Genomic DNA, 25,375 nt, shown 5'->3' with positions numbered 1-25,375 from the left:
ATATCTTTATCAATAAATATTTTCTCTTTACACTGTAAGGCTCTCTCTATACAACTGTCACATAAGGTAACAGGGGGTTCCACAATGGCATCCAAACACATAGGACAGGTAGTTTGTTCAAGGCCATCCATAATGATAACGTAAACAAACCACCAACTTGGTGAAATCACAGAAAAAATCTGTTGTACTATATCTTTAAAAACAGCAATCATACACTTTAATAATAAAATATTGTGTAAAGGATTTAACTGCAATGGTAATCCGGAATAAAATTAAAAAAAACTAATGCAAAGCGCGTTATAAGTTTTCTACTGCTTTAGGCAGAGGGCAATATCACATTTGTATAATAGGGCAATTTCACATTTGCACGAAGTTACAAAGGTTTACTAATTTACTCTTGCAAACTCCACAGGCTCCTACCTGCCTCCTGACCGCAGAAAAACACTGCCACACTGAACACCTAAGTCGCTTGTAATTCCCACAAGCGGACTTATGGGCCTAGTAAACACTGTCGGAACAGAGAGAGCTGCGCTACCAGAGAGCGCAAAAGCAAGTCCCGCCCTTCGTGGGAGTAACCGTCAAGCACAAAAGACCGCCAAGAACCGTAACACTAAAAATACACAGCCATCCCCAGCGTCAGCCCCGTAATAAATGTATACACAAGTGTTTCCCAGCTCTTCTAGCCCTTAAATGTACTAGACTGTCTGGCAACAGTGTATGCTTCAATAAACAACGTCCAGTATTTCTATCCGGTCTGCACCCTTAGATTATCTGGCCACATAAAATAGTTCACTATGCATACACACCCCAGTGCTATCAAGTTATGCAAACTGCCCTAATGTCTGGGGAAAGAATAAAGGGAGATCTCTCCCAGTATATCAAAGTCAGTACAGTTAGTCTGAGTATAAGTATGTCCCAGATAAAAAAAACCTGCACTTACCTCTGTGCTGAAGATACAGCACGATAACTTCACAGTATCAAGAGGTCCCATTTCATCCTCCTGAGGTCCTGTGAAAGAGCAGGGTCATGGTTACAAGCTCACCAGACCATGGACAGAAAATGCAGAACATATGGGAGGCACAGTGGATACAGAAATCCCCCAGTTCCCATAGTCTGTAAGACTATTCAGAAGCTGCTCTGTAGTAAAAAAACAGCACACATCGGTACCGTTTGAAGATAAAAAAAAACTCTTGATTGAAGAATCTAAACTAACACCTCACTTTACTTCTTCCTATCACTAACACAGGCAAAGAGAATGACTGGAGTGGGAGGGAAGGGAGGAGCTATATATGCAGCTCTGCTGTGTAGCTCTTTGCCTCCTCCTGCTGACCAGGAGGCGATATCCCATAAGTAAAGATGAAATCCGTGGACTAAGCATATACATTAAATATATATAAGTTCAGTATGGCCTAGCACTCTCGACAACCGTTATTGTACTGGGGTGCACTACAAATATGTAAATATAACAAAAAATAGAAGCCACTTACCGGATTTAACAAGGGGTGAAAACACTTTATTCAATCAACTTAACCAAACCTTAAGCAAGGATTTAAATACCCTCTTACCTCATTAACAATCAACCCACATGTGAAGTCCAGCAGGTGCGTGGCCCAGTGCGCGTGTCATCAGACAGCGTCCGTTGCCTAGCAACCTGCCAGCATTTGTCTATAACCATTAACATGTAATTTTAGACATAACTAACACCTGTGCTACGAAACTTTACTTAAAAACAAATACTAAATATATACCATGAAGATCATTGTTAAACAAAACACAAAAAACAGTTTAGTATACTCACAAGTTTTAAAGGGACAGACAACTACAAAATTGTTATTGTTTAAAAACAATTTATTACCATTCTACAGTTTTGCATAACCAACACTGTTAAATAAATACAACTTTTACCTCTGTGATTACCTTGTATCTAAGCCTCTGCAGACTTCCTCCTTATCTCATGCTTTTTGCAGACTTGCATGTTAGCCAATCAGTGCTGACTCTTAAATAACTCCACAGGAGCGAGCACATTGTTATCTACATGACATGCATTACCTAGTACTGTCTAGCTGTGAACAACTATAAAAAGGTACTGAGATAAGAGGTGGCCCGCAGGGGCTTAGAAACAGATATTTAGAGGTTTAGGGATCAATTTATCAAGCTCCGTTCTGTTTCCGGCGAGCCTGAAAGACCGCTGCTCCATAACCTATCCGCCTGCTCTGAGGCGGCGGACAGAAATCAATACGATCGGGTTGATTGACACCCCCTGCTAGCGGCCACAAATCTGCAAGGGGCGGCATTGCACCAGCAGTTCACAAGAACAAGCATATCCTGTCGGCATTTATCGATGTGCAGCGGACATAAATAGACCCCTTAGAGTAGACTGTCTCTTTAACAACATATGCTTTATTATGCCACTGTGTGCAGTCACAACAAACAAACAGAAGTTGTGGCCTTTATAAGTTGCAGCCTTAATAGTTTACAAGATTTAGTAGAACACTCTGTTTAAATAAAGTGACCCTTCTACTGTGCCTAAAGCTGTAAATCGCTCCCCAGTAATTCAAGTAAGCACAAAGCATCCCATCAGCTCCCAAGTGACCTCCTGCTCTGGCCTAGCGCCATTAGTACTTAAAGTAAATTAACCCCGTTGCTGCCAGTAAGTGCTGCAAGTTATCACACAGTAGTACATTCTGAGAGAGTCTGTCGGGGCTGTGCACACAGTTACTTACTGCTCTCCCTTGTAGATAACTGTCTGGTTTATAAGTTCAGATAACAAAATGAGTGTAACCCTTGTATAGTTCATGTTGTATTTTTAGACTGGAATTTAGTGGATCTTAAAGGCCTTAAAGTGAAGTATAAAATACTTCATGCTGAAAGTTACTTTATTTGTCTGTAGCGTTTAACAAACGCTAGGATTTACTATCACTTTAAGCTAAAAAAGTAAAATACTTGGAAAGTACCAGTGTGCATATTTAGTGCAATTTTCTGGGAAATGCACAAACTGTATTATAGTAAACTTATAAAACTAGATCATGTGATATAAAAACTGAATCTGCTTTATTTGTACAGATGAAGATAACGCTGATATAGTGAAAGTTGAGATAACAGAAGATCTGTGTGTGAGGCGTCAGATTGGAGCCACAGATGAGGAAACCAGTAACAGCCCACGTGAGTATGCATGTGTGTTGTGTGTGAGGGATGTCGGTTGCAGGTAAGTATGCATGTATGTTGTTGTGAGGCACCAGGATAACAAGTGAGTGTGCTCATATATTTTGTCTGAGGGATGCAGGTTACAGGTGAGTGTGCATGTGTTTCTTCTGTTAAGTGTGATCAGTCCACGGGTCATCATTACTTCTGGGATATTACTCCTCCCCAACAGGAAGTGCAAGAGGATTCACCCAGCAGAGCTGCATATAGCTCCTCCCCTCTACGTCACTCCCAGTCATTCTCTTGCACCCAACGACTAGATAGGATGTGTGAGAGGACTATGGTGATTATACTTAGTTTTATATCTTCAATCAAAAGTTTGTTATTTTAAAATAGCACCGGAGTGTGTTATTACCTCTCTGGCAGAGTTTGAAGAAGAATCTACCAGAGTTTTGCTATGATTTTAGCCGGAGTAGTTAAGATCATATTGCTGTTCTCGGCCATCTGAGGAGTGAGGTAAACTTCAGATCAGGGGACAGCGGGCAGATGAATCTGCATAGAGGTATGTAGCAGTTTTTATTTTCTGACAATGGAATTGATGAGAAAATCCTGCCATACCGATATAATGTCATGTATGTATACTTTACACTTCAGTATTCTGGGGAATGGTACTTCACTAGAATTACACTGTAAGAAATACATAAAGCTGTTTAATAACTAGAGATTATGTTTAACGTTTTTGCTGGAATGTAAAATCGTTTTCATTTGCTGAGGTACTGTGTGAATAAATGTTTGGGCACTATTTTTCCACTTGGCAGTTGCTTAATCTGTTTTTCTGACAGTTTCTGTTCTCCCTCACTGCTGTGTGTGAGGGGGAGGGGCCGTTTTTTGGCGCTTTTTCTATGCATCAAATATTTCAGTCAGCAACTCATTGTATTCCCTGCATGATCCGGTTCATCTCTACAGAGCTCAGGGGTCTTCAAAACTTATTTTGAGGGAGGTAATTTCTCTCAGCAGAGCTGTGAGAATTATAGTTTGACTGAGATAAAAAACGTTTATTCTGTAATTTGTTTCCTGCTTTCAGAATTTGTTATCTTTGCTAATGGGATTAAACCTTTGCTAAAGTTGTGTTGTTTACAAGGATTGAGGCTATAACTGTTTCAATTTATTAATTTTCAACTGTCATAGATCTTCTGTGCTTCTTAAAGGCACAGTACATTTTAATATTATTCTAATTGAATTGTATTTCCAAGTTGCAAGTTTATTTGCTAGTGTGTTAAACATGTCTGATTCAGAGGATGATACCTGTGTCATTTGTTGCAATGCCAAAGTGGAGCCCAATAGAAATTTATGTACTAACTGTATTGATGCTACTTTAAATAAAAGTCAATCTGTACAAATTGAACAAATTTCACCAAACAACGAGGGGAGAGTTATGCCGACTAACTCGCCTCACGTGTCAGTACCTACATCTCCCGCTCAGAGGGAGGTGCGTGATATTGTAGCGCCGAGTACATCTGGGCGGCCATTACAAATCACATTACAGGATATGGCTACTGTTATGACTGAGGTTTTGGCTAAATTACCAGAACTAAGAGGTAAGCGTGATCACTCTGGGGTGAGAACAGAGTGCGCTGATAATATTAGGGCCATGTCAGACACTGCGTCACAGGTGGCAGAACATGAGGACGGAGAACTTCATTCTGTGGGTGACGGTTCTGATCCAAACAGACTGGATTCAGATATTTCAAATTTTAAATTTAAACTGGAAAACCTCCGTGTATTACTAGGGGAGGTGTTAGCGGCTCTGAATGATTGTAACACAGTTGCAATACCAGAGAAAATGTGTAGGTTGGGTAAATATTTTGCGGTACCGACGAGTACTGAGGTTTTTCCTATACCTAAGAGACTTACTGAAATTGTTACTAAGGAGTGGGATAGACCCGGTGTGCCGTTCTCACCCCCTCCGATATTTAGAAAAATGTTTCCAATAGACGCCACCACAAGGGACTTATGGCAAACGGTCCCTAAGGTGGAGGGAGCAGTTTCTACCTTAGCTAAGCGTACCACTATCCCGGTGGAGGATAGCTGTGCTTTTTCAGATCCAATGGATAAAAAATTAGAGGGTTACCTTAAGAAAATGTTTGTTCAACAAGGTTTTATATTGCAACCCCTTGCATGCATTGCGCCGATCACGGCTGCAGCGGCATTCTGGATTGAGTCTCTGGAAGAGAACATTGGTTCAGCTACTCTGGACGACATTACGGACAGGCTTAGAGTCCTTAAACTAGCTAATTCATTCATTTCGGAGGCCATAGTACATCTTACTAAACTTACGGCGAAGAATTCAGGATTCGCCATTCAGGCACGCAGGGCGCTGTGGCTAAAATCCTGGTCAGCTGATGTTACTTCTAAGTCTAAATTGCTTAATATACCTTTCAAAGGGCAGACCTTATTCGGGCCCGGGTTGAAAGAGATTATCGCTGACATTACAGGAGGTAAAGGCCATGCCCTGCCTCAGGACAAAGCCAAGACTAGACAGTCTAATTTTCGTTCCTTTCGTAATTTCAAAGCAGGAGCAGCATCAACTTCCTCTGCACCAAAACAGGAAGGAGCTGTTGCTCGCTACAGACAAGGCTGGAAACCTAACCAGTCCTGGAACAAGGGCAAGCAGACCAGGAAACCTGCTGCTGCCCCTAAGACAGCATGAATTGAGGGCCCCCGATCCGGGATCGGATCTAGTGGGGGGCAGACTTTCTCTCTTCGCCCAGGCTTGGGCAAGAGATGTTCAGGATCCCTGGGCGCTAGAGATAATATCTCAGGGATACCTTCTGGACTTCAAATACTCTCCTCCAAGAGAGAGATTTCATCTGTCAAGATTGTCAACAATCCAGACAAAGAAAGAGGCGTTTCTACGCTGCGTACAAGAGCTCTTGTTAATGGGAGTAATCCATCCAGTTCCACGATCGGAACAGGGACAGGGGTTTTACTCAAATCTGTTTGTGGTTCCCAAAAAAGAGGGAACTTTCAGACCAATCCTGGACTTAAAGATCCTAAACAAATTCCTAAGAGTTCCATCGTTCAAGATGGAGACTATTCGGACAATTTTACCTATGATCCAAGAGGGTTAATACATGACCACTGTAGATTTAAAAGATGCTTACCTTCACATACCGATTCACAAAGATCATTATTGGTACCTAAGGTTTGCCTTCCTAGACAGGCATTACCAGTTTGTGGCTCTTCCATTCGGATTGGCTACAGCTCCAAGAATCTTCACAAAGGTTCTGGGTGCTCTTCTGGCGGTACTAAGACCGCGGGGAATCTCGGTAGCTCCATACCTAGACGACATTCTGATACAAGCTTCAAGCTTTCAAACTGCCAAGTCTCATACAGAGTTAGTGCTGGCATTTCTAAGGTCACATGGATGGAAGGTGAACGAAAAGAAAAGTTCACTCGTTCCACTCACAAGAGTTCCCTTCCTGGGGACCCTTATAGATTTTGTAGAAATGAAGATTTACCTGACAGAGGACAGGCTAACAAGACTTCAAAGTGCTTGCCGCACCCTTCATTCCATTCAACACCCGTCAGTGGCTCAATGCATGGAGGTAATCGGCTTAATGGTAGCGGCAATGGACATAGTACCCTTTGCACGCTTACACCTCAGACCACTGCAACTGTGCATGCTAAGTCAGTGGAATGGGGATTACTCAGACTTATCCCCTTCTCTGAATCTGGATCAAGAGACCAGAAATTCTCTTCTATGGTGGCTTTCTCGGCCACATCTGTCCAGGGGGATGCCATTCAGCAGACCAGACTGGACAATTGTAACAACAGACGCCAGCCTTCTAGGTTGGGGTGCCGTCTGGAATTCTCTGAAGGCTCAGGGACAATGGAGTCAGGAGGAGAGTCTCCTGCCAATAAACATTCTGGAATTGAGAGCAGTTCTCAATGCCCTCCTGGCTTGGCCCCAGTTGACAACTCGGGGGTTCATCAGGTTTCAGTCGGACAACATCACGACTGTAGCTTACATCAACCATCAGGGAGGGACAAGAAGCTCCCTAGCTATGATGGAAGTATCAAAGATAATTTGCTGGGCAGAGTCTCACTCTTGCCACCTGTCAGCAATCCACATCCCGGGAGTGGAGAACTGGGAGGCGGATTTCTTAAGTCGTCAGACTTTTCATCCGGGGGAGTGGGAACTTCATCCGGAGGTCTTTGCCCAAATACTTCGACGTTGGGGCAAACCAGAGATAGATCTCATGGCGTCTCGACAGAACGCCAAGCTTCCTCGTTACGGGTCCAGATCCAGGGATCCAGGAGCAGTCCTGATAGATGCTCTGACAGCACCTTGGGACTTCAGGATGGCTTACGTGTTTCCACCCTTCCCGTTGCTTCCTCGATTGATTGCCAGAATCAAACAAGAGAGAGCATCAGTGATTCTAATAGCACCTGCATGGCCACGCAGGACTTGGTATGCAGACCTGGTGGACATGTCATCCTGTCCACCTTGGTCTCTACCTCTGAAACAGGACCTTCTGATACAGGGTCCCTTCAAACATCAAAATCTAACTTCGCTGAAGCTGACTGCTTGGAAATTGAACGCTTGATTTTATCAAGACGTGGATTTTCTGAGTCAGTTATTGATACCTTAATACAGGCTAGGAAACCTGTTACCAGAAAGATTTACCATAAGATATGGCGTAAATACCTATATTGGTGTGAATCCAAAGGTTACTCTTGGAGTAAGGTTAGGATTCCTAGGATATTGTCTTTTCTACAAGAAGGTTTAGAAAAGGGTTTATCTGCTAGTTCATTAAAGGGACAGATCTCAGCTCTGTCCATTCTGTTACACAAACGTCTGTCAGAAGTTCCTGACGTCCAGGCTTTTTGTCAGGCTTTGGCCAGAATTAAGCCTGTGTTTAAAACTGTTGCTCCACCATGGAGTTTAAACCTTGTTCTTAACGTTTTACAGGGTGTTCCGTTTGAACCCCTTCATTCCATTGATATAAAGTTGTTATCTTGGAAAGTTCTATTTTTAATGGCTATTTCCTCGGCTCGAAGAGTCTCTGAATTATCAGCCTTACATTGTGATTCTCCTTATTTGATTTTTCATTCGGATAAGGTAGTCCTGCGTACTAAACCTGGGTTCTTACCTAAGGTAGTTACTAACAGGAATATCAATCAAGAGATTGTTGTTCCTTCTTTATGCCCAAATCCTTCTTCAAAGAAGGAACGTCTACTGCACAACCTGGATGTAGTCCGTGCTCTAAAATTTTACTTACAGGCAACTAAGGAATTTCGACAAACGTCTTCTCTGTTTGTCATTTACTCTGGGCAGAGGAGAGGTCAAAAAGCTTCCGCTACCTCTCTTTCTTTTTGGCTTCGTAGCATAATTCGTTTAGCTTATGAGACTGCTGGACAGCAGCCTCCTGAAAGAATTACAGCTCATTCTACTAGAGCTGTGGCTTCCACTTGGGCCTTCAAGAATGAGGCCTCTGTTGAACAGATTTGCAAGGCTGCAACTTGGTCTTCGCTTCATACTTTTTCCAAATTTTACAAATTTGACACTTTTGCTTCATCGGAGGCTATTTTTGGGAGAAAGGTTCTTCAGGCAGTGGTTCCTTCTGTATAAAGAGCCTGCCTATCCCTCCCGTCATCCGTGTACTTTTGCTTTGGTATTGGTATCCCAGAAGTAATGATGACCCGTGGACTGATCACACTTAATAGAAGAAAACATAATTTATGCTTACCTGATAAATTCCTTTCTTCTGTAGTGTGATCAGTCCACGGCCCGCCCTGTTTTTAAGGCAGGTAAATATTTTTTAATTTATACTCCAGTCACCACTTCACCCTTGGCTTTTCCTTTCTCGTTGGTCCTTGGTCGAATGACTGGGAGTGACGTAGAGGGGAGGAGCTATATGCAGCTCTGCTGGGTGAATCCTCTTGCACTTCCTGTTGGGGAGGAGTAATATCCCAGAAGTAATGATGACCCGTGGACTGATCACACTACAGAAGAAAGGAATTTATCAGGTAAGCATAAATTATGTTTTTGTGTCTGATAGATAAAGGTGAGTGTGCACATATGCCGTATCTGAGGGTTGCAGGTTACAGGTGAGTGTGCACGTGTTTTGTGTCTGATAGATAAAGGTGAGTGTGCACATATGCCGTATCTGAGGGTTGCAGGTTACAGGTGAGTGTGTACGTGTGTTGTGTCTGAGGGATGCAGCTGACAGGTGAGTGTGCACAAATGCTGTGTCTAAGAAGCATAGGCTACAGGTGAGTCCACAAGTATGTTGTGTCTGAGGGACATAGGTTACATGTGAGTGCACGCACATGCTGTTTATATGGTATTCAGGTTACAAGTGAGTATGTACATTTTGTTTTATCTGAAGCACACAGGTTACCAATAAGTCTGCACATTTGTTTTGTTCAAAGCACATAGCATTTACAAGTGAGTGTGCACATATGTTGTATCTGAGTCATGTACATGTGAGTGTTCATGCATATTTTGTCTGAGACACACAGGTTACCGATGAGTGTGTGCACATGTTGTGTCTGAGGCACGCAGGTTACATGTGACTGAATGCATATTTTGTCTGAGACACGCAGGTGAGTATGCAGGTATGTTGTGTCTGAGCATGGGTTTCTAGTGAGTCTGCACATATATTGTGTCTGAGGCACGTGGGTTACAAGTGAGTATGCACATATATTGTGTCTGAGACATGTGGGTTACAAGTGAGTATGCACATATATTGTGTCTGAGGCATGTGGGTTACAAGTGAGTATGCACATATATTGTGTCTGAGGCATGTGGATTACAAGTGAGTATGCACATATATTGTGCCTGAGGGACGTGGGTTACAAGTGAGTATGCACATATATTGTGTCTGAGGGACGTGGGTTACAAGTGAGTATGCACATATATTGTGTCTGAGGCATGTGGGTTACAAGTGAGTATGCACATATATTGTGTCTGAGGCATGTGGGTTACAAGTGAGTATGCATATATATTGTGTCTGAGGCAATTGGGTTACAAGTGAGTATGCACATATATTGTGTCTGAGACAAGTGGGTTACAAGTGAGTGTGCATATATATTGTGTCTGAGGCAATTGGGTTACAAGTGAGTATGCACATATATTGTGTCTGAGGCATGTGGGTTACAAGTGAGTATGCGCATATATTGTGTCTGAGGCATGTGGGTTACAAGTGAGTATGCGCATATATTGTGTCTGAGGCATGTGGGTTACAAGTGAGTGTGCACATATATTGTGTCTGAGGCATGTGGGTTACAAGTGAGTATGCACATATATTGTGTCTGAGGCAAGTGGGTTACAAGTGAGTATGCACATATATTGTGTCTGAGGCATGTGGGTTACAAGTGAGTATGCACATATATTGTGTCCGAGGCATGTGGGTTGCAAGTAAGTGTGCACATATATTGTGTCTGAGGCATGTGGGTTACAAGTGAGTGTGCACATATATTGTGTCTGAGGCATGTGGGTTACAAGTGAGTGTGCACATATATTGTGTCTGAGGTATGTGGGTAACAAGTGAGTATGCACATATATTGTGTCTGAGGCAAGTGGGTTGCAAGTGAGTATGCACATATATTGTATCTGAGGCAAGTGGGTTGCAAGTGAGTATGCACATATATTGTATCTGAGGCAAGTGGGTTACAAGTGAGTATGCATATATATTGTGTCTGAGGCATATGGGTTACAAGTGAGTATGCACATATATTGTGTCTGAGCATGGATTTCTAGTGAGTGTGCACATATATTGTGTCTGAGGCATGGGGGTTACAAGTGAGTGTGCACATATATTGTATCTGAGGCAAGTGGGTTACAAGTGAGTATGCATATATATTGTGTCTGAGGCATGTGGGTTACAAGTGAGTGTGCACATATATTGTGTCTGAGCATGGGTTTCTAGTGAGTGTGCACATATATTGTGTCTGAGGGACGTGGGTTACAAGTGAGTGTGCACATATATTGTGTCTGAGGCACGTGGGTTACAAGTGAGTGTGCACATATATTGTGACTGAGGTGCATGGGTTCCAAATGAAAATACACATATAAGGCTAGATTGCAAGTGGAGCTCTTATTTATTGTGAGCTCGCAAACGGGAAAATTTGCAGGCGCAGGATAAATAACCATCTTTTAAAAGTGTCTGGTTATGCCACAGCGAGCTTGCGGTAGCAATTAGCACTTAAAAAATTAACCAGAGATCAGATCTCTGGGTAATTTTTTATAAATGTCCCCCAAATGCTCCTAAAGTCAAGTGTCATCTATTTTATTAAAAACAATAAAGATAGCAGCCTCTTTATTTTTTATTAAAATAACTGTGAAAAGCAGTTTTTAGTGTTTTTAAAGTTGGTGGGTGAAAAGTGTCTTTACATTGCGGTATATGGGAACTGTGTGTTCCCTGTAAATATATATGTATATGCTTATATACATATATATTTATGTGTTACTATGTGTATTTACAGAGTATGGAGCGGGCATAACTCTCGTGAGCGCAATGCTTCCTAGCAATACAAATGCTAGCTCACGTTTGCATTGCGCTTAACTTGTAATACATGCGCACAATCTGGCCCATATTGTATCTGAGGCATGTGGTTTACAAGTGAGTGTGCATGAATGTTATGTCTAGAATTCCCTTCTGGCAAAAAGATGTAAGATAATAGAATACAAGAGAAAGCGCCACAGTGTGTGTATCTGGTGACATTGTCTGTCTGGCAAATACAAAAACTATTTTATGATAAAGTTATAAAAACTAGATAATGTGGTATTAAAAAACGGAATCTGCTTTATTTGTACAGATGAAGTTAACGCTGATATAGTGAAAGTTGAGATAACAGAAGATCTGTATACGTGGGATCAGGTGAAGACTGAGGAGGATGAAGTTCCTATAAATATGGATACAGGTGATTAGTGCATATTAAGTTATTTACTCAGATGGTTACACGACAAACACATGTTTGATTGTAACATTCAACGTTAAATCATTTTCACCTAGATTACGAGTTTTGCGCTAAACAGGGTGGGAAACTAACGCCAAAAAAGTTGCGTTTTCTTTCATGTAAATGGCAAGAGTCCATGAGCTAGTGACGTATGGGATATGCATTCCTACCAGGAGGGGGCAAAGTTTCCCAAACCTCAAAATCCCTATAAATACACCTCCCACCACACTCACACTTTAGTTTTACAAACTTTGCCTCCTATGGAGGTGCTGAAGTAAGTTTGTGCTTGATTTTTTTGATTCTTCTACGATAAGCGCTTCTAAGCATTTTGAAGCCCAATTCCTCTGAGTGCAGTGTTTGTCAGAGGGATGTGAAGACAGTATAGCCTGTTGATTTGTATAGTTTTCAAGGGTTATCTTTTATCGGTCGTAGGGATTCACCTCCTACCTCCCTTTTCAGATCAAAGATATACTCTCATACCATTACCTCTGCTGATAGTTTTCAGTACTGGTTTGGCTGTCTGCTATATGTGGATGGTTGTCTTTCGGGAAGTATGTATCATTATTAAAGACACTCTCAGCTATGTTTGGAGCTTTATGTATTAATATAAAGTTTATTTTACAAGATATGACGAGTCCACGTATTTCATCCTTACTTATGGGATTACGCCTCCTGGTCAGCAGGAGGAGGCAAAGAGCACCACAGCAGAGCTGTATATATAGCTCCTCCCTTCCCTCCCACTCATTCTCTTTGCCTGTGTTAGTGATAGGAAGAGGTAAAGTGAGGTGTTAGATTAGATTCTTCAATCAAGAGTTTTTTATTTTTAAATGGTGCCAAAGTGTGCTATTTTACTGCCGGGCAGTTTCTGGAATCCAATTATGCTTGGGAACTTGTGGGATTTTAGTCTCACTGCGCCTCCCTTGTTGGTGCTGCCTGGATGTGGACTTAGTGAATTTGCCTAAGCCCCTTCACGATTCACAGGACCTCAGGAGGAAGAGTGAACCTCTTGACACTGTGGGTATTTCATGCGTTTTTCCTCTGCATGAAGGTAAGTGCAGTCTTTTTATTCTGGGGCTTGGAAGCAGATACTCAGAACAGACTGTGCTTTATTATTGCGGTTTATGGGCCTTGGTAAGGGTATCCCTGTGCATATATGTGGATGTCATGAGTTAATAAAGTGGACAACAACAAAAACACAGATAGCAGAGACAGAGAGTATATGGTCTTATTATTGTAAGTATAATTAAGATAGGCTCATAGACAAGGTTACTTTAGTAATATGAATTGGAGGAGCCTTAAATCAAATGTTCCCAGATTTAGCAAATATAAGTCTCTCTTGTAACGTTAGAACATCATCAAATACACAGGCTGTTATGCCTGGCTTACCCTGCAGCTGTCCGTGTATCCCCTTTAGAAAACCGCCAAGACTTGGGCGTTGAGGATTATGTGCTGTCGGCAGGAAGATGATCAGATGTTCAGCTGACACTCACGGGCTCTGTGACCCTCGTCGCCGCTGCGGACCAAATGCGGATAGTACCGGGTCCTCACATGTGCGGTTGCCTTATCCAAGGGGTTCCCTCCGTAGTAACTTGCTCCTTCTACGAACCGCTTCACTGTATCGGGTGGAAGGCAACAGGATCCTCTGGCCCATAGTTGAACGCCAAGTCGTGGGCGTGCCAGGCGTTGCTTGATTCCACCAATCAGGAGGTCCATCTGGGAAAGCTTGTCACAGGAGCCGATGGGCGAAGGGTAGAGAGATATCCGGCAATCTTATAAGGCTCTACTCCGTGCAAGGGCGGTAAAGGCTCAATTGCTGGACAAATAGCAATGAAGAAAATCAAAGAAGCTGAGCCGATCCGCTAGTGCATAAAACATAACATTTATTTTCACCCAAGTGGGTATTAAAATACAAGTCACTCCACCATAAAATTACACACAACAGTGTAAGGTTCAAGAAATCAGCTGTGCATAACAAGCATATGTGTTTCAGCCTAAGCCGTAATCATAGCTTAACTAAAGCATACCCAGCCCTGAGTTTTGTTTACCCAGTTGCACAGCCATTGGATAAAACTAATTAAAAACAGCTGATTTGTACCGTTAATTTTAACCCTCTACTCTAACACTCACTTAACTGGGAGGGAAAAGGGGACACCTTTGCATTAGTATTACCCTTAGTAAACATGTAATTATAAGTGAAAAAAATACATATAAGTAAATCTTACTAACTGAAACTGAAATATACACAATATAAGTATTAGAAATGAAATAAAATAAATAAATAACTACTAAACTAACCAGTGTACAAATAGACCCAAAGAGTATACTAAAGATCAAATATAAATGTGTAACTAATTAACAAAAATTATAAGTTAAATTCCAATAAGATTATGGAGGATCGAACTCTCAACCTCTAGGTCCCAGGGCAAGGTATAAACCCCTAGACCATCGTGGAATATTGATATACATAATACTTGCTGATACCTAAGAGAAATATAGTAATGTGGGATATGTTAAAAAGTTATATGTACATGTTAATGATACATTCTTCATGGATACTTAAGTGTTAAATAAACTACCTGGTAAAGAATGATTGAATTTTCCTATTATCTGAAACTTATTACTTATATATACCCCTACTTGGCGAGGATTGAATCGAACCCACGAACATTGTGTTCATAAGTGATAGGTTTAGTCCCCTAGACCAAGATAGGGTCACTATTGTATGCCTATCCAACAAGTGCTTTTGCGATATTCAACAGTTAGTAATAGTCCAAGTATGCTACTGGCCAAATGAAATATAATTGAAAATAAGAGGGAAAAAGAGGAAAAAAATAAATAAGTAAATACTTATCTGTATTTAAATTTATATTTGTAAAATGGTATTGGAAACGGCCATAAAGGCATTATTGGCCCTGGTTAGAAATAGAATTTTGAGAGATAAATTCAAATTGCATAAGAAATTCAATTTAAACTTGCCAGTGGTTTATTAAATCGTATTCAGATTTAAAACCTTTTGGAACTCTGGTCTCCAACCTAAAAATCCAGAACATTACATTTCTATTCAGGATTTTGCCTTTGTCACCCCCTCTTTTGGGGAGAATGATCTTATCTATTACCTGCCATCTAAAAGATTCTATACTTTTGTCATGATGCAAGGCAAAATGTTGTACCAGGGGGGGGCGGAGCTGGCAGCCGAGCTGGTAAGACACACTTTTGATCAGCTCCAGCTATAACAGTCTGAAAAGTCTGATTTTACGGCTAAAAAGTTATAAAAAAAGTTCATTAAAACTGAGGCACAGTGCTCAAGAGCAACACCAGTGACCCTTGCTTGGGAAAAGGGACAGAAAAAGTCAGGAGAGTAAGGAGTAAACTTTGGAGCTTGTGCAGCCTGCCGCTGAGGCTGGGCCTTTCACTATTGACCTGCCGGATACATCTACAGACCAGGAGGGGAGGTGAACATCTGGATCAGGGTGAAAATCAGGGTGAAGACCCCAAAGCAACATAAATAATAAGGGTGCCCGCTCCGGTGCAGCAGCTCCACACCTCAGAGACACCTGGTGTAACGAAGCCTACCTGAACTGTCGGCAGTAAAGCCCCTCCTCACCTCGGGTCCCTGAGTCGCAGCTGAGAGGCGAACGATCCCGGAGCCGAACCCGACTGCTGTTTGGCCCTCACCGGGTCTTGAGGAGCTTGAGGGCGATCCCTGCAGGCTGTGCGGCACCATCTGTGCTTTGGCGCGAACAGTCGCCATTTTGAGGCCTAAGTCTGTGAGGCGCTGCCGGGCCGTACATGAAGTGCCTGCTCCAGACCCCTTCAGAGATCACCGGAAGGAGAGGTAAGAGGGTTTAAAAACACCTCATAATTACATCTGCCCTCTCACACTACGATAAAACCCCAGGGACCGGGACAATTATTTCCCAGTAATTAACGGAGTACCTCCAATATACTCTTACAAGCGGCTCTGGCCCCTAAACTGCATGTGCTGTCTGTCATCCTAACCGGACTGTACCTTGAGCCATTAGCATATCAAGCACTGCTCATTTGCTATACTAAGGCAGCCAGGCTATTCTGCATTTCATGGTTGCTTAGTGTGGGGGACAGAGCATTCACATACTGGGCAGCCCACTGACATTTATCTCCTTAATCTGACCAAGCAAACATCCCTACTCTGAGGACTCTCCTGAAGCAAGGGCTATTTGTTAATCACATTGGGAACATTTGCAAGCAGTGAAATCAATAAAAAGCCCCCACAGGAAAATAATTTTACCAATAACCACCTCTTGGGCCTCCTCTGCAGCCTGTATCCATATGCTGTGCAGAAATGTTTAAAACCTGAGGGACTGCAGCCACAGTGATCTTACTCTTGCAGCCTTTTCTAAGAGTGTATCTAGTGAGCCTGTCTGAACACAATAGCCTGTTCCATTAATTGGTGTAATCACTGCTGCTGCGCCAGCCTATGTGCCTTTGGGCTCTAAGCTCAAAGTGGAGTGTTATTACTTATAACTATCTTACTACTGCTTACTTTTATTTACAGGTTCTATCTACAGTACTAGTTTTTGTAGATGCATTCTGTATACTGTGCATACGTCTGCTTCATTTCTCTCTGCAGCTCTCATGCTTCATTTCCCTAATTTTCTCAGTGCAGTGGATATGTGTTGTGCTATTGAACATACTTAAACCAGCTTGACAATTGGTATACTCTTACACCCCTGGCCCACCCAAGTGGCGAGCTGGTCACTTTCACCTACCCACCCCCTCCCTTTATGTAGTATCCCCTTCTCCCTCTAAATTAAGTGATAACCCATTGGCTGTGGCCTTTGATTACTTAAGCTCCAATACTCAGGCCATAGTATTTCCCATCATTTTGCCTTAATTACTTGCAGGGCCTTTGCTACCTAGTATTGTTCTAAATATTGATGTATGTTACTACTTGTCCTTATTACACTGAGTTTTTTGTGGTATTCCTGTAAGTCTCGCTACACGGGACTGGCTGCATTGGTCCCCCTCGCGCCTCCTCCTTTCCGGCCCAGCTTGTCTGGGTTGGTCACTTCCACTCCCCTTTTCCCCTTCCTCTTGGTCGTATCCCCCCTCCCTGAGGTGCGTGGGGGCTCTTTGGAGCCGTCACAATTACCGTCACACGGTCCACCTACGGGACCTTCTCTATCATAAATATGCGGTTCTCATATCATGTGCAAGGTGTAATCTAGGCCGAGGGCTGTGCTGGTCCCGCTCTTACAGGGTAACATTTACCGTCAATGCTCTTACAAGGTGTTGAAGTTTAACTTATGTGATAACCTAGATACCTCTTTCTGTCTATGTGATTCATCCAGTGGTTCAACGATCCATGTGTGTATAAGTGGTCAGGGTGGTCCTTCATTGTAACTAACGATTCATCATTTGGTCCTCCTATTCAGCCAAATATGTCGCACTCTGCTAGAAAAAATACCAAGTCCCAAGCGGCCTCAAAAAAGACTGTGCTCGACCATTTCTCTCAACCACGCAAGGTGTCTACCCATGTGAACAAGGACGTTAGCGATCCTGAGTCGCAGGATGAGGGTTCCCAATCGAGCTCTCAGTCTGTCGCCCACCTCAATCATTACATTACCGAAAGTACCCTGCAGAAACTTTTAACAGCCCAGACCAAATCTATCACCACTGAGATTCAGAGAAGCTCAGCTGAACTTAAAAAAGAAATAATGGAAATTGGTGATCGAGTAGACTCACTTGAACGACAACAAGACGACCTAGCTACTGATCACTCGAACCTGCTAGCCTATTCGGAAAACCTAGCCGAGCAAATCTCCCAACTTGAGCTAAAACTAGCAGATGTGGAGGATAGAGCTAGGAGGAACAACGTCAGGTTCAGGGGCATCCCAGAAACGGTTACCACGGGTAGCTTACAGGAGTACCTCATCTCTCTGTTCACTGCACTCTTGGGCCCGCTGGAGGGCAACATGCATTCTATGGAAAGGGCCCACAGGGCTCTCAGGCCACGTTCAGTTTCATCAGACAAGCCGAGGGATGTGGTGGTCTGCTTTCACCACTTTACCTTTAAAGACCGGTTGATGCAAGCGGCATACCGCAAACCCACTCTACCTGATGATTTCAAGGACATTCAACTCTTACCCGACCTCTCATCACATACATTGCAACAGCGAAAACTTTATGCCCCAACCACCACTCAGCTGAGGAAGGCCGGGATCAAATACAGGTGGGGCTTTCCCACTAAATTGATTGTGACCAGGGACAACCAAACCCACATAATCTCCTCACCCTCTATGGGGGGCACACTATTAGCCAACTGGGGCCTCCAAACTGCCCCTGACAACCAGCAAGAGGTCCGCTCCAGATTGCGGGTCACAGCTCCGGAGTGGTCCATTAAAGAACAGAGGCCGAAGCGACCAAAACCTAACCCCCCTGACCACATTCTGAGGCCTCAAGCCTCACCTACTTGAGGGTGTTGAACCACACTTAACTATCATTGCCATGTTTACATAATGTTATTCATTTATCTGTTGAATGTTATTGTATCTTGCTCTAGTTAGAGCCCGAGTATTTATATGTTTACTTAGTAACTTTGTTTCTTTCTTGCAGAAGAGTGGGACTACTAGCACTAGTCCCTCTACCTCTTAGGCTAGGTTAGCTCCCCCCCAATTTCTGGTGCCCATCCCAGGGCCCCACATAAGTGGACTACTTCCACTTGCTTCCCTTCACACACCCCCCCCACCTAATCTTTGACCCCTATTCTTCCCTCCACCTTCGTAAAAGATCTCTCAATGACCTCCCTTAGGTTCCTTACCCATAATGGGTAAGCTTACAGGAGTACCTCATCTTTCTGTTCACTGCACTCTTGGGCCCGCTGGAGGGCAACATGCATTCTATGGAAAGGGCCCACAGGGCTCTCAGGCCACGTTCAGTTTCATCAGACAAGCCGAGGGATGTGGTGGTCTGCTTTCACCACTTTACCTTTAAAGACCGGTTGATGCAAGCGGCATACCGCAAACCCACTCTACCTGATGATTTCAAGGACATTCAACTCTCATCACATACATTGCAACAGCGAAAACTTTATGCCCCAACCACCACTCAGCTGAGGAAGGCCGGGATCAAATACAGGTGGGGCTTTCCCACTAAATTGATTGTGACCAGGGACAACCAAACCCACATAATCTCCTCACCCTCTATGGGGGGCACACTATTAGCCAACTGGGGCCTCCAAACTGCCCCTGACAACCAGCAAGAGGTCCGCTCCAGATTGCGGGTCACAGCTCCGGAGTGGTCCATTAAAGAACAGAGGCCGAAGCGACCAAAACCTAACCCCCCCTGACCACATTCTGAGGCCTCAAGCCTCACCTACTTGAGGGTGTTGAACCACACTTAACTATCATTGCCATGTTTACATAATGTTATTCATTTATCTGTTGAATGTTATTGTATCTTGCTCTAGTTAGAGCCTGAGTATTTATATGTTTACTTAGTAACTTTGTTTCTTTCTTGCAGAAGAGTGGGACTACTAGCACTAGTCCCTCTACCTCTTAGGCTAGGTTAGCTCCCCCCCAATTTCTGGTGCCCATCCCTGGGCCCCACATAAGTGGACTACTTCCACTTGCTTCTCTTCACACCCCCCCCCCCCACCTAATCTTTGACCCCTATTCTTCCCTCCACCTTCGTAAAAGATCTCTCAATGACCTCCCTTAGGTTCCTTACCCATAATGTTAGAGGCCTTAATACTGTGGGCAAGAGATGTCTCCTGTCCCGATCCTCGCGCCATCACAGGGCAGATGTAGCTTTTCTCCAAGAGACGCACTTGTTAGCGGACTCCCCTCCTCTCCATATATCTAGAGAATACCCAGTTTTTGAGGCATCCTCCTACGCCAAAAAAGCCAGAGGAGTAGCCATTCTAATACACAAAAGAGTGGCCTATGAACCCCTCTTCATATTTAGAGACCCTCAAGCCAGATACCTCATTCTTATTTGCAATCTAGACCACGTCACATATACTCTGGTTTCAGTCTATCTACCGAACTCGCTCCAGCCTAGGTACCTCAGGAAAGTTCTCCTGCATGTTGATAAAGTCAAACAGGGTAGAGTAATTCTTGCAGGTGATCTGAATATGGTGTGGAATGGGAAGATCGATAGGAAAACCGGCCCCTCTAAAAGACTTTCCTCCAGCTGCGACCCAACCAGTTGCAGATTTAGGGAACTTATGTGCCAGTTTACCTACTTCGATATTTGGAGGTCCTTACACCCTCTAGACAGGGACTTCACCCACTTCTCCCACCCTCACGCTACATACTCTAGGTTAGACTATTTCTTCTGTCACACCTTGGATCTGGATCTGGTCCGCTCCACGAGCATACATCCCTGCCCGTGGTCGGATCATGACCTTGTCACCCTAGATATAGTCTCCAGCCACACTACTAGGGCCAGAGCCCCTTGGAGGCTGCCGCACCATCTCCTTTCGGATGTCCCATTCAGAGAGGAGATCAGGAACGAGATCCACTTCACCCTCCAGACTAATGATACCCCAGATGTTAGCGAGAACACAATTTGGGGAGCCTTTAAGGCTACCCTTCATGGCCTCTTCATCCGCAAGCAGGCTTACCTTAGGAAGCAGGCAGGCCTCTCCCAGGCACACTGTAGACTGAGGGTTCTTGAGACCCAACGACGGATCTCGGATCCCATAGCACACAAATCTGAGGTGGAAGATATTAGACGGCACATCTGCCAGCTAGAATTCCACAGGACGCAATCTAACCTCCTCCGTTTAAAACACCTCCTGTACTCCAAAGGCAATAAAGCAGATTCTTTACTTGCCAATAAAATTAGGCAACGCACGGGTGCCGCCCGCATCCACTAAATCAAGCAGGGCACACAATCCTTTAGACTCCCCTCTCAAATTGGCCAACAGTTTAAGTTTTACTCTGAACTCTATAATATAGGCGACGAGACGACACTTGGGAAAGCCCCTTCGGGAAAACATAAGCTCATTCCTCCAATCCTTAAAACTCCCCACCCTGGACAAAACTCATATAGAGAGTATTGACACCCCGATCACTGGCCAAGAGATCAAGATGGTCATCAAAAAGTTGAAGTCCCTTAAAGCCCCTGGGCCAGACGGCTTTACGGCTATTTTTTTCCCTATGCTCACCAGATTCTTTAACAAGGCAATGTCCACAGGGGAATTTGACAGTGAATTTTTAGAGGCCTCTATCATTACTATCCCTAAACCCAATAAGGACCCAACCCTATGCGCTAATTACCGACCCATTTCGCTCATCAACACTGACGTTAAGATCTACGCCAAAATTCTCGCTAGTCGATTAGCAAAATTGCTCCCAACACTTATTGACCCGGACCAAGTTGGTTTTATTCCAGGGAGAGAGGGCCCGGACAACACCAGGAGGCTCCTTGACATCCTCCTAGAAGCCAAGAGACTAGATAGGCCACTCGCAGTGCTTTCTCTTGATGCTGAGAAGGCCTTTGACCGCGTCAGATGGGAATACCTCTGGCGGGTCTTAGAGAACTTTCAGTTCCCCTCGCAAATCATACGCGCAGTTAAGGCCTTATACTCCTCCCCAATAGCCTCAGTAAGAGGATTGGGATTCGATCCCACCCCCTTTTCTATCTCCAATGGCACCCGACAGGGTTGCCCCCTGTCTCCGATCCTGTTTGCGTTAGCCATGGAACCTTTGGCCGCGGCAATTAGGGCGGATAAAGAGATAACGGGAATTACCCTGCACGGTACGGTCCATAAAGTGGCCCTATTTGCCGATGACACTACCCTGTTCCTCTCCAGACCCCTGAGAGAGGTCCCGAGACTCCTCTTCCTCCTCGAGGCGTTTGGTACCATGTCGTACTATAAGTTAAACCACTCAAAATCGGAATTATTTACATCTGGATTCCCTGAAGAGGTCTCCAGAAGCTTATGCGAAAAATACAAGTTTATCCCTAGCAATCGGTTTGTCTCGATTTTTCCTACCTTAATTCCGATTGGCTGATAGAATCCTATCAGCCAATCGGCATTCAAGGGACGCCATCTTGGATGACGTCATTTAAAGGAACCTTCATTCTTCGTTAGGACGTCAATGGAAGAGGATACTCCGTGTCGGATGGATTGAAGATGGACCCGCTCCGCTCCAGATGGATGAAGATAGAAGTTGCCGTCTGGATGAAGACTTCTGCCGGTCTGGATGTCTTCTTCTGCCCGGATAGGATGAAGACTTCTGTCCCTCTGGTTTGGGTGGGTTTTAGTGTAGGGTTGGGTGTGTGGTGGGTTTTAATGTTGGGGGGTTGTATTTCTTTTTTTACAGGTTAAAGAGCTGATTACTTTGGGGCAATGCCCCGCAAAAGGCCCTTTTAAGGGCTATTTGTAATTTAGTATAGGGTAGGGAATTTTATTATTTTGGGGGGCTTTTTTATTTTATTAGGGGACTTAGAGTAGGTGTAATTATTTTAAAATTCTTGTAATTTTTTTTATTTTCTATCTTCATCCAGAGCGGGTCCATCTTCAATCCATCTGACGCGGAGCATCCTCTTCCATCGACATCCTAACGAAGAATGAAGGTTCCTTTAAATGACGTCATCCAAGATGGCGTCCCTTGAATTCCAATTGGCTGATAGGATTCTATCAGCCAATCGGAATTAAGGTAGGAAAAATCCTACTGGCTGATCCAATCAGCCAATAGGATTGAGCTCGCATTCTATTGGCTATTCAATCAGCCAATAGAATGCAAGCTCAATCTTATTGGCTGATTGGATCAGCCAATAGGATTTTTCCTACCTTAATTCCGATTGGCTGATAGAATCCTATCAGCCAATCGGAATTCAAGGGATGCCATCTTGGCTGACGTCATTTAAAGGAACCTTCATTCTTCGTTAGGACGTCAATGGAAGAGGATGCTCCGCATCGGATGGATTGAAGATGGACCCGCTCCGCTCCAGATGGATGAAGATAGAAGTTGCTGCCTGGATGAAGACTTCTGCCGGTCTGGATGTCCTCTTCTGCCCGGATCGGATGAAGACTTCTGCCCCTCTGGAGGTCCAGAGGGGCAGAGGAATTTTATTATTTTGGGGGGCTTTTTTATTTTATTAGGGGGCTTAGAGTAGGTGTAATTAGTTTAAAATTCTTGTAATTTTTTTTCTGTAATTTAGTGGGGGGTTTTTGTACTTTAGTTAATTTTATTTAATTGTAATTAGTTTTATTTAATTGTAGTTAATTTATGTAATTATTTTAATGATAGTGTAGTGTTAGGTGTAATTGTAACTTAGGTTTTATTTTACAGGTAATTTTGTCTTTATTTTAGCTAATAACAAATAGATCCAAGAAAATGTTCCAGCAGACAAGAGAGTTATAGAAAAATAAATAAAAATGTACTTTATTAGGATCAATTAAAAACGAAAAAATAGGCAGACTCCAATAAACATGGGGAGTAAGAAAGGTCTGACCGGTTTCAGCCTAACAGGCTGTAGTCATAGACATGTTGCACCTGTGCAGGTGCACTCTATTTAAGATTCTTAACTCCTCCTCAGGGAGGTGATAAAAGAAAACTGACTCCCAATGTTTAACCCCTTGAGGAGAAATAAATAGAGCGGTATATATACATTCATATAAAAAGAAATAAACAACTAACATAAAATGAATACATTACTGTCAGACATTTGCAGCCCCAATTAGCTCAACAGCCGCAGCATATCAAGTGTATTCAAAAAAAGAAAAAGAAAATGCATATGATACAAAAAAAAAAGAGAGAATATCATAAATAGTGTATGAGATGTTAAAGGGACATAATAAAATTTAATTTAACTAATGCTAGGGCGAGCTCCTGTGCTTATTGTACTAAAGAGCATCCTTGCTGAAATCATAATAATATCTAGCTAATGTGTATATATATATATAAGATGAATGAAAAGCTCAATCTACTGTAGTTTAAGGACATGAAGTATTAGGATGTGAATGATGATCGTGTTTATATCTAGTTTTAACATGTAGATAGTACAAAACACATGTGCTAGCAAGGTAGAAGTATATAAGATAGGAGTCTTTCGAGTCTAAAATGAGACATTTTTGATATGTATTAATAGATAGCCTAAAAAAGGCATTAATGATCTCAAAAAATACAACCAGATATATATGTCTAGACTCGGTGGGAACAAAAATGGGGGAACATAGTCTGGGTACAGGCCTAGTCTAAAATAAAATTCCTCCATGAGCTAATGTATACATGGTTTTGTAAAGATGGACACATGGATACTCCAACAGGAGATATGCGCTTCGAGTTATAAAGACTATCAGTGTTGCCAATAATTAATGATGTCGAATTCAGAGTTGAATCCCCTTGGTAACAGGCAACCGAGCTTATGGATCCAATAAATCTCCTGTCGGCATAAAATGCCAAATTTGGGGGCGGAGCCAACTGCAGAGGAGACAGGACGTTTACATTTTGAGCTCCTCCAAAATCTTTAAGTATCCAGTATATGGGACATTTAATATTTGATTTTTTCAACTCAACACTAGATTCCCTTTAACATAAGGGGGAAAGCAACTTTCTTACAACCTTATTTAATGCAATTTTAAGCATTTACTTTGATCCTTGAGCGGCGACAATCTACAGGATAGCTCCATGTGGCAGCGGTGATTACCTGATATATAGCCACAACACATACCGCTTTAGTTTCTAACCTACAGCATCGAGCATGGCAGACTTTATTGACTTAGTGAGAGAGTCACTAGAGAAATTGACACGGAAGATGGACGTTAACTTCCAGGATCTCACACTCGTAATCAGAGGCCAGTGTGATGCAGCGGCTAATACCTTATCTAAAATGGCGGTTCCTCCTAATCCTGACAAGAGAGTTGGGACCGCGCAGATCAATAACAGAGCTACAATCCCAGCACTAGAACTGCCGTGGACATACATGAGCTCCTCTGTACAGGAGACACAGCTCGGCGCAGAAGGGGGCTTTGCAGCTGAGAGGAAACCAATCTCATCTGAGCCGGTTAAAGATCAGCTATGTGTTGGTGACAGGCCGTCACGAATAACTATTATTCCACTGCAAGCCGACGGCATATATCTCTTACCGGGGAGCTGGATCCCAGTCCTCAACGAAGCTCTGGATATCATACATACCGATGAGTTGCAGAGTCTCACTGCAATGAAGTAATTACAGGATGATTACCATATAACTTCATGGCTACAAGATCGCAGGCATACGATCTCTAATTCTCAACCCAGGTGCCCAGAGTTGCTGAACGCTTACAAACTGA

General features: G+C 43.2%; 1 protein-coding gene across 1 annotated transcript in view; it reads left to right on the top strand.

Moving 5' to 3' along the window:
- The first annotated feature begins 3,067 nt into the window (after positions 1–3,067).
- Positions 3,068–25,375, top strand: part of LOC128657252 (gastrula zinc finger protein XlCGF57.1-like) — a 53,068-nt gene continuing 30,760 nt past the window's right edge. Inside the window, exons 1-2 of the mRNA XM_053711525.1 lie at positions 3,068–3,162; positions 11,968–12,072. Of these exons, the coding sequence (XP_053567500.1) occupies positions 12,063–12,072 (10 nt within the window). The 5' untranslated portion in view covers positions 3,068–3,162; positions 11,968–12,062. The remainder of the gene's footprint in view (positions 3,163–11,967; positions 12,073–25,375) is intronic.

The sequence above is a fragment of the Bombina bombina genome, chromosome 4, assembly GCF_027579735.1.
Source record: "Bombina bombina isolate aBomBom1 chromosome 4, aBomBom1.pri, whole genome shotgun sequence".
Classification (NCBI taxonomy): domain Eukaryota; kingdom Metazoa; phylum Chordata; class Amphibia; order Anura; family Bombinatoridae; genus Bombina; species Bombina bombina.
The sequence above is the reverse complement of the archived record's forward strand: the minus strand, read 5'-3'. Positions and strand labels throughout refer to the sequence as shown.